This window comes from Aethalodelphis obliquidens, unplaced genomic scaffold, assembly GCF_003676395.1.
Source record: "Aethalodelphis obliquidens isolate GAN/ISIS:26980383/991018 unplaced genomic scaffold, ASM367639v1 scaffold25, whole genome shotgun sequence".
Classification (NCBI taxonomy): Eukaryota; Metazoa; Chordata; class Mammalia; order Artiodactyla; family Delphinidae; genus Aethalodelphis; species Aethalodelphis obliquidens.
This window is the reverse complement of record NW_020837969.1, coordinates 10,438,202-10,448,433: the sequence shown is the minus strand read 5'-3', so window position 1 is coordinate 10,448,433 and position 10,232 is coordinate 10,438,202. Positions and strand designations below refer to the sequence as shown.

The following is a 10,232-nucleotide window of genomic DNA, read 5'->3' as shown; positions in this document are numbered from 1 at the left end:
TCCTTAACCAGCAGTTGATCCCGCGCTAACCAGCGGCTCCTTAAGCAGCAGTTGATCCCGCGCTAACCAGCAGCTCCTGTACCAGCAGATGATCCTGAGCTAACTAGCAGCTTCCTTAACCAGCAGTTGATCCTGCGCTAACCAGCAGCTCTTTAACCAGCAGTTAATCCTGCGCTAACCTGCCCGCCTCCCTGGTCTCTGTCCCGGGTGGGAGCCAGGAGTGGGTTCCAATCATAGCCTTTCCAAGCACACTTGGAAGGCTGGCTGCTTCTCCTATTCTCTCCCCTGTTTGTGTGTTTCTCGCGAGCATTTGAATAAACCTGGCGGCCTCTCCTGTGCTCCTGTGTCCCCGTGTGAGAGGACAGCAGGGTTTCCGGAGAGCGTGCATCACACAGCGGCCAGCTCCCCTGCCCCTTCGTGTTGATAACTCACTTCCGGCCCATGCCAACTGCAGCCTTTGTCGGCATCTCTGCCCCGCCCCTCCCGCCTCGCCGCCCCCTTAGATGCTGAGTGGGTGGCCCCTCTGCCTGCAGCTTGGCCAGCTCAGAAGGCCACAGCTGGTGCTTCCACAAGGAGTAGCCTGGACACCTCTCAGCAGCTCTGTCTGCAGACCCTCCGGAATGGGAAAATCTCCACGTTCCCTAATTACCATTCAGTTAAACTTTCATATGTGAAATTAAAGATGAATCCTAGACTACTTTGAAAATGGAACAAACCATCATTCGCTGGAACTGACGGCTTTCAAACCAGTTAGAAAGAAAAACATCCCAGTTTTCCCTGCTTTCGCGTTTGTTATGATGAAGTGAAGGTCTGGGGGTGTCCTCCCAGGAGCACCTCCCAGAAGCCCCGGGGTTGTTTCCGTTGGTCTTTCCCACCGGGCCGTGTAGTTTTTCCCCTTCTCGTCATGTTTTGTAACCTTCCCCCACACGGTGACTTTTCCCCATCCCGACGCCACACAGGGCACCTTCTGTACCTTTGAATTGTTTTGTCCTTTCTCTTTAGAGAGGTCCACTTCTGGAGAGAGTTTCTTTACAGAGACTAGAGAGTTTCCCAGATTTTCACTGCATATAACGTAACACAGATGTAAAAGCTGGAGACAGGATGAAAAGTCAGATGTTCCTAATATGCTATTTACAGGCAAAGAGGCGGGAAAATTCCTAAGGGGGATAGAAGGTCACTTTCAAAATGCATTTATGAATGAAAATAAGTAGTAAACTTTTATCCTTTGTAATTTGAAAGCAAGATCTTCTTAATGTTTTTATTAGTGGTTGGAAATATTTCACATCATATTTTACGAGGATCTGTTAATCCTCACTGTGGAGGTGGGCTGTTTGAAATTCCCTTTTCCTCATTAGTTTTCTTTAAAGCCGAGTGGTAGATTAAAAGTATTTCAGATGCTTCTTTAACAGTCCTAGGCCGATATTTTAAAAATGACATATTCTCTGTGAAAGAAAATTTAACTCACAAATTCCTTTTTTTGGAGAAGAATTAAAGGAAACTCAGTTTCCCAGACCAAAATATTTCAGGACTATCAAATAAATCACAAAACAGTTTATTCATACAAACAGTTTTTGCTTATATGCAGGACTTGACTACCAAAATGAGGGTGTGGGTGGACTTAAATGATATAAAAACCCACAGCCAACCTCGGAACCGAGCCCTGAGACCACGTCATGAGAGTCTGCTTGTTTTTATTGTTGCCAGTACTTTCGTGTGTTGAAAAGGAAATTTATTCACATCTAGGACCACAGGACTATACCACTGCCCCGGTTTCTGTATTCCTTCCAGGAGGGTGGCTTCAGAAAGCGGCTGCAAAAGGGAAATAATAGCTCTGTCCCCTGTCCATCCCGTTGTCATGACATTCTCCACGTTGGTGTTGAGAAGTAAGATATCCAGATGGAATGTAACCTGCCGCCCCTGTGCACCAGGGTAGTGGCGGAGGCCGTACGTCACTGGAACAAAACAAAACACAGAGCAGTGAGCCAGTTCCAAAAGTCGCCTCCACCAGCTGCTTCCACCAAAGGTTCCCAGAGGGTTGGAGAGGAGGGTCTCCGCTTTGCGGGTTTGCTTTCTGTCTCGAGCGTAGCTGTGGGGAATCTTTAGGTCACGTGGCATTAAGTGAGGCTTCTGCTCTGGAAGGCACACCCGTGTGTCCTGGGACGTTCCCTGGTCCCTGGAGCTCCTCTCCGAAGGGCTGCCCCACGATGGGACCACCTGCCCCTGGATAGCAATCGTTGTGAGCTGTGCCCAGAGCCGTGTTTCTAAATGGCTTCTGCAGTTCTCCCTGGCGTTTGGAAATGGCAGCTCCCGGCCCAGGTGTAGACAGACATGCAGGTCCCAGGCGTCTCTGAAGCCCCAGCTGCTTCCACGGGCACGCATTTGGATGAACTTAATACATTAGCTTTTCTTCAAAAAATATGCCTGTATTTAGAGGTAAAACCAGATCTTTAGTTTTCGTAGCTGTTGTCTGGGTTTGGCTTCAGTGTTCCGTTGCCTAAGTAATCATAAAATAACTTCAGTGGGCGTGGTGACCTGCCTTTGGCTTTGGTGTTGAGACCATTTGTTTCCATGCTTTTTATCTAAGATGAACTTAGGTCAAACACAGAGATACTGAAAATGACTCGTTTCCAGAGAGCAGAAGAACCCAGCTGTTTCGAAGCGCCCTCCATGCCTTCCTGGGAGCAGCCGCGTGACCCTTCTCTGCTCTCGAGCTTGAGCGCTGAGCAGAGACGCCAGGAGGGGCCTAAAGCCCCTGTCGAAGGTGGTGGTGCTGTGGGCAGGGTCAGGGCAGGGGTGGGATGCTCGGGGCCCAGACTCAGTCCCTGAGACGAGAGTCACGGGGAGGCACGCACCTTTCCCTCCACTTCCTAACGTTGTCAGGCTGACCCACCTCTCTGGGCCTCAGAGCCTCGACTGCAGAACAAAACAAAACAAGGCGGAGCGGACAGCCAGAAGCTCCAAAGCCCTTGGACTCCAGCGTTGGGTGTCCGCGCCTCCCGGACTTTCCCGCCGAGGCCGTGGATGGTCTCCTTCCGACGGAACCTTTGGGTGCTCGCTTGCGTCTCTCCCCTGTGATGCTGAGCGCGGGCTGCGCTGGGAGCCCGTCCTACCTGCGAGGTTCCCTCTTACCTGCCTAGGTGGGCTCTTGCGCACACGGGGCTGCCGTCTGACATGCGTGTGTGTGCGTGTGTGCGCGTGTGTGTACGTGTGTGTGTGCAGCTCTGCCTGGAAGTGGATGATTTACGTGGACGGTTCGGGGCGGGAGTGTGTGATCGGCTCTGGAAGGGCCGCGCCAGCGGTGCTGAGAGCACCGCGCACGTGTCCTGAGGCCGTGGCCGTGCTCTGCCGGGGTGCAGCCAGGACGCCCCCCAGATCTCTCTCTTGCTCGTCCGGCTGAAGGAGCCGCGGTGTGTGGCTAGGGCTCCGGTGACACCCGCTAGCCGGGAGGGCTCGGGGCTGCCCGGGGAGCATTGTGGCGGGTCTGTAGGGTTTCTGGGCAGTGCCCGGGGCCCCTGCCCCAGCGTGTGGGCTGCAGAGGCCAGACTGCGGGGCCAAGTCTCTCCTGTCCCCCAGGACACCAGCGGCTGTCTGTGACCAGCCTGCTCGTCTGCCACGGCCTGCTGATGGTTGGCACCAGCCTGGGCGTCGTGGTGGCCCTGCCCGTCCCTCGTCTGCAGGGGATCCCCAAGGTGACCGGTGAGTGCACCCCCCGAGTGCCTGCGTCTCCCAGGCCTCTGTCCTGTACTGTACTCTCGTCAAGCCCACGGGTCTGTGGTCAGCTGTGTCTTTGCTTAAACAGTGTAAATTACTTAGGTGGCTTTCTCTCTCCCTTCATCCCTTCCTTTTTTCCTTCCTTTCTTTCCTACTGTAAAGACTATGTCTATTAATTTGAATCATCAGGTCATACTTTTGTCTTCCTGTTTCTGACGTCAGTGGTCCAGGGAGACCCTTATCCCCAGGACGTGTTTTCACGTTACCTTTTTTGCCACCTGTTGGTTTTGATCATTCTGTACAGTTTTGCTCAGTGAAAATGGATGCTTTTTTATGTTTTGCAAAGAAAGAGGCCCAGCATCTGAGAAAGCTCAGTTGTGCTGTTTTGCAGTGTTGCGGGGAGCTCAAATGGGCACAGCCTTTTTGGAAAACATTTTGGTGTTTAGGACTTGAAGATGCTTTTGCGTCAGGAGTCAGGGTTTCCAACTGAGGAAATTCTGTCTCGTGAAGCAGCCAACTCTAGGAATAAACCATGATGCAGAAAGAACAGGAAACGGCCTAAACATCCAAAATTAGGAGTAGGGAGACGCCTAAGACAGTGGTCGCGTTGCCATTTTAGAACGTAACACAGCCAGTGCAAATGATGTTTGCAGAGAGCTTGGAATGTTACAGAGAAGTGTTAATTCTGTAAGTTAAGTAGAACCAAGATCTTAAAATTTTACGTCGATTATGTAATAACTCTCAGAGAAAAAGATTTGTAGGAAACTCATTGAAATGTTAATAAAGATCTCTGTCTATAGTTTCTTCCTACTGTCAACGCTGGAATATTTCACTCTGACCGCAGGCAGCCCTTCCTTCCCTCAACAAGCTTCCACGGGTCTACTGCAAATAGGTCTGTGCTTTAGATAAATTCCTACTTTGTCAATGATCCACCTGTTAGGATCACGGAATTCCAACTTGGTTTATTCATTTCTTAACTGCCGTCTTCGTCATGACCTGCCTGTGATACGTGCAGAAGCTGTACGTGATGACTACGGGCAGTCTGAGTGGTAAAGGCTCAGGAGTCAGAAGCTCTTCCCGTCACAGCTGGGGACGCTTCTCCCCGACAACCAAACATAGCTGTTCTCCTGCTGGGTCTCACGTCACCGTTCCATTGGTTTTTCTCCATAGTTTTGCTAACTTGTACCTTTTTTAAAAAAGAAGTCTTTAATTGTGCCATTTTCACATTTTCTATCATCGTCTCGTAGTGTATGTATTCCTCTCCGACTGCTTTCTTTCCACGTTATTTCTGAGGTGCATCCTTGTTGGTCACGTGACCGTAGCTCATGTGTGTCACTGCTCTGTAGCGTGGCTTTGTTCCCCATGTGACGTACAGTGGGTATTTAGTTGTTTCCTGTTCTGTGTGTTACGTGCTATGCCTCTGTGGGGGTTCCTCTGGCCACCCCTTCTCATAGGGACTCGGGTTCCTCTGGCTGTGTGTCCGGGAGGGGACCACAGATGTGTAGGAAACACTCACATTCAGGTTCACCCGGTGATGCTGGGATGTTCCCCTGGGCTGTCGCATCAGATCACACCTCCATGCCCGGTGTCTGGGCGTCCCCATCCCTTCACCCTCCCCCAGTACCCGCTGTTGGTGGAGTTCTTGACTTGTCCTTCAGCTCATGGAGGAAGTCACCTCGCCCAGCTGAGGAATCCTGTAACGTCCTCTGCTTCGGCCAGAGTGGGAGGGAGGTGCTAGGGCCCTGTTTCAGCCTCAAAGCATTTGGTGAAAAGGGCATCTACCCCCCATTTCTGTCACCTCACCTGCGAGGCGCTTAAAAATGGACATCCTGTTCCCGCCTGGCCCTTGGAGTCCCGCTGTTATGGGGGAGTCTGCATTTCATAAAAAAGGCCTACAGGGAGTTTCTGGTGCTTCTTTTAAAATTCAATTCACATCACCCTTGAACTGAAGAGCCCCCATTCTAATCGATGCATTAGGACTAACTTATTCTAAACCACAGAATCTTTTTAAAGTGAAAAATGGCAGGAAACTACTTATAGTTTAGGCATCTTATTCCTAGCATTGACATGTTTCAGGCATTTAAGTTTTTTTTTTTTTTTTTGTTTTTGTGGCAGTACGCGGGCCTCTCACTGCTGTGGCCTCTCCTGTTGCGGAGCACAGGCTCCAGACGCGCAGGCTCAGCGGCCATGGCTCACGGGCCCAGCCGCTCCGCGGCATGTGGGATCTTCCCGGACCGGGGCACGAACCCGCGTCCCCTGCATCGGCAGGGGGACTCTCAACCACTGCGCCACCAGGGAAGCCCCAGGCATTTAAGTTTTTTAAACCAAGATTTAGGGAACTTTTCGTAAATATATTATCTTAGAGCAGGCGAGAAGGCATTTATACAGAGAACAGGAAAATATCTACTTTATCCCTTTAAAAGTACCACGCAAGTACCAGAACTGAGATACCAATGACGAAAACCACGGTTGTATTTTAGACCATGGTTTTGAGAGCATTCTTGGACTTCACTAGAAATCCACGAGAATGTGGTCTGGAAGCTGTTTTCGCTCTGAGCTGTCGAGTACAGGGTTTTGCCGTGTGGACGGGGGGTGCCCGGGGCCCTGCCCGGCATGCGGAGCCCTGCTGAGCGCTGTGCCCTTTCAGGTCGAGGCCTGGTCTCCTACCATGCTCACAACGGGCCCGTCAAGTTCCTGGTCGTGGCCACAGCCGCCTCCAAGGCGGACAGAGACAAGCCCAGGGACAGCCCACCCCCCGGTGCCGACCCCCAGGATGAAGACCAGAGGGACACGCTCCCTGGTGAGGGGCCCGGGCCCTGCCCGAGCCGCAGCGGCCCCGACGCCGTCTGGCTGGGGGCTTCGCTGGGCTCCCTCGCCCAGGCCAGCGACGTCTCCTCCACGTCTGGGTCCCCGACGCCTTCCCAGGGCTCGGGTTCCCTGGGGCCCCGCTCAGAGGAGAGCTTCGTCCAGGACCCCCTGCGGCTCCCCTGCAGCTCCCCCGGCCGAGGGCGGCGGGCCAGGAAGGCCAAGGCCAGCTCCGTGCTGGTGGCCTGCGGGGGACAGGGCCACCGGCGGGTGAGCAGGAAGGCCAGGCAGCAGCGGCCGGAGGAGTTGGCCTCGTCCGTCATGGTCTGGCAGATCCCCCTGCTGAATGTGTGAGCCAGGGTCGAGATTCGGGGCTGGCCTTTCAGCCCAGTCACACACCCCGAGCGGTCCCGCCGCATCCGCGCTGGCTGGGCGTGCATCGCCAGCCGTCTCGGGGCCGAAAAGTGCAATATCGTCAAGGCGGCATCTCCGGCAGCCCCTCCCTCCACCCCAGGCAGGGGAACGCGCATGAGGAAGGGGGGTGGACGCCGTGTTTGAGTGGGTGGGGGTCCCGGGAGGATGCTCCCCCTCTGACCCCCGTGGTCCTTAATAAACACGGGACGCTGCAGACCTGTTCTCGTAGCCTGTCACCTAGAGAACTCGCAGACTCAGAACTCACGGGGAAATACAGCATATTCACTGGTGGAGGGGTGTATTAACAATTCTTAAAGTAATTGTACTTGATTCAGATTCACTACTTTTATTTATATTGTATATCTTTTAACTCCAGAATAGAATTTGTAACAATGAAGAAAGCCACGTAACACATACCAGGCTGGGTGGTGTTATGTGCTTTCTGAGTTGAACTGAGTTTTCCAAAGTGGTATAATGCGTGTACTGTATATTTTTAACAAAGTAGTATTTTTATATTGCATTTTTCTATTAAAAAAATTAACAAAGTTTTAGGCACTATGTTATCTGTAACGTTTCACAAATAACGTTTGCTTTGAACCAAAATCCTCAATGCCTGTCAACATTTAGACTCAAGCGTCAATGCCAAAATACCCATGTTGGAGATGTGTGTGTTTTAGTGTCTCAGGAGACGTAGAAGGTGTCTTGGCCCATCCTTTCCTGCTGTGTTTGCATCTGTCGACCAGGAGCGCTTCTAGCTTTGAATGCATGTCCTGAAGGATGCACGGTGCTGGTCAGGGTGGGCGCCGGTGCTGGCGGCGGACACAGGACACAGGAAAGGTGGCCCTTGGTCGGCAGACTGGCACTTAGGGCCCCTTCTGCGGGCGTCATGCCCGAGTGGTCCGTGAGTTCGCTGTGCTCCACGTGTAGTTATCTATCAATGTTCTACTTACTGGATGGTTAAGAAAAACAATGCAGGTCCACCCGAGATTAATGTCTCAGCACTTTACAGGTGACTAAAAATGCTAATTTTATGACTTTGCCAAATATTTTCCAAGGTGCATGTGTGCCCCCATGTGAAAGAAATATCTCCCCCAGCCTTCCTTAAACTATTAGCTGCTACCTTATTTCATGAATAAAGTCTTTTTATTTAAAAATACAATATCGTGAGTTGCCTTTTTTCCTGTGAAACGCAAAGGGGCAGTTAGGTTCGAGGGACGGCCAGGTGATCCTTTCCAATGTGGCATCCCCACGTGCTGGTTTGGGAGTTTCCGTGTGGATTCCAGAGACGGGCACAATGTACGTGTCAAAGAGCGCTTTGAATCCCGTGTCGGTGCTGAGAAACTCTCTAGAGGCGCGTGGACTTGCCAGTTTTTATTTTGAGTGACGTCATGAGTTGAATTAGTTTAATATAAAATATGAAGAGGAATGTCTAAAGTCAACTCCATATCGTTGCACTGATTAAAAATATACAGTTTCTCCGTGTTTTCAGTGTCCACATAAGACAGAAGTACTTGGATATGCCTTTTACTTAAACCTTGATGCTCAAAGACTGGTCTTCATCAGTACCTCAAAACACTCAACTTACAAGTACCACATTTTCTTATGGGATAAATAAGTAAACAAGGAAAATAGTGCCAGCCGAGGTCTCCACTTACGTTGTAATATTGGTGACGTATTCAGGAAAGCCTTGCTGTCACTCACGCCCATCTGTCACTTCACCAGGTTTTACTTTCCAGCTGTGTGGTGAAGCTTTCAATATCACTTGATTCTATTCCCATCTATTAATTAAAGTGCGAGTAGTCACTCCGGGACCCGGCCCTGCCGAGAGGCCCTGGTTCCAGCGCGGGGGAGGGACGCCGTGCCTTTTGAACCTGCAGTGCTCACAGCAGGAGTCCGGACCCTGGAGCCCGGAGAGGAGGTTTCCTTCCAGACGGTCTCTTTCCGGTGACAGGACTCCGGGCCTGAACAGAGTTCATGCTGGTCTGGAGGACTCCCTGAATTAGTACGTGTAACTGCTTCTCTCTCCGACAAGCTGCGGGAAATGGGATTCTTTGCGAGTGGAATCATCTGATTTGATTCTCTAAATCACATCCCAAAGTATCTTTTTCTGTAAATATTTTCATATATTGAATTTGATAAAAATGTTCTAGATCCTGAGGACAGAGGGATAATTTATAGCCACAGTTTTCTCACCTGTCAAATGGACAGAATTTAAGCCCTAGCGACTGCACTTTTTTTGGTGGCTTTTAGATTTATACACGCGTGAAAGCATTTCATAAAACTGGGTATTTTTCAGGCATAAAGCTTTCAAAGTAGCGGGAGCTCTGCATTGACATAGACCCGCCATCAGATGCCAGGTCACGGCTCCTGAGGGAAGCAGTGTGTGGAGATCGCAGCCACTTCACTTACTTTCTTTAAAAAAAAAACTGAGTGAGGGCTTCCCTGGTGGTGGAGTGGTTGAGAGTCCGCCTGCCGATGCAGGGGATGCGGGTTCGAGCCCCGGTCCGGGAGGATCCCACGTGCCGCGGAGCGGCTGGGCCCGTGAGCCATGGCCGCTGAGCCTGCACGTCCGGAGCCTGTGCTCCGCAACGAGAGAGGCCACAGCGGTGAGAGGCCCGCGTACCGCAAAAAAAAAACCAAAAAAAAATGAGTGAATATGGAAGAAAAACTGAGTAGATGATTGCATGGTACTCTTCTGGAAGTTTCCTTACCCGTTTGTCAGTTCTATTCGGGCCCAGGGCGTTTCCTGCTCCCTGGGAAACCTCTTCTCCCTTCATCCCCTCCGCCACCCTGCGGGCCTGCGCACACACCCCTGCGGCCCCCGCCCAAGGCCCCAGCGGTGCCTTGCGTTTGTTGGGCTGGCAGCGCCGCCCTCAGAGTCTGAAAGAATTAACTCTTGCAAAGCAGGTTAGTGAGTTCTTTGCTGCCTGACAGCTTCTGGGAGTTGAAGGCACATTTCTGCAGCATCTTAATGGGGGAAATGCCATCCTGGTCCTTCCAGGTGGATTCCTGGTGCCTCTTTCGCCTTCCGGGCCCGTATCTGGCGACACTTCTGCCTGGTTCTGGTAAGAACAGGCCGAGTCCTGGTTCCGAGGTAGACAGGGGCCGAGTCAGGGCAGAAACTTCCATGTTGTCACGTGTAAATGGAAGGCTGTGACCCTGGAGCTTCGCCTGTCCCCCGGGCCCCCCCTGCAGTGCGGGGCCCAGGGCAGCTCATTGCAGCCTCGCAGACACGGGGCCGGGACCGCTGTGCTCACGTCCCTCCGCAGATGGACACCGGCTTGGAGAAGGGCCAGTGGGCT

General features: G+C 51.9%; 1 protein-coding gene across 4 annotated transcripts in view; it reads left to right on the top strand.

Moving 5' to 3' along the window:
- Positions 1-8,089, top strand: part of ARHGEF10 (Rho guanine nucleotide exchange factor 10) — an 88,269-nt gene extending 80,180 nt beyond the window's left edge. For 3 of the 4 annotated variants that reach the window (XM_027122548.1, XM_027122547.1, XM_027122544.1), the window contains 2 exons: positions 3,574-3,696; positions 6,359-6,870. In XM_027122548.1, the coding sequence (XP_026978349.1) occupies positions 3,574-3,696; positions 6,359-6,870 (635 nt within the window). Of the gene's footprint in view, positions 1-3,573; positions 3,697-6,358 lie in introns of all 4 variants that reach the window. The other variant, XM_027122546.1, reaches the window with a different exon arrangement.
- The last annotated feature ends 2,143 nt before the right edge of the window (positions 8,090-10,232 follow it).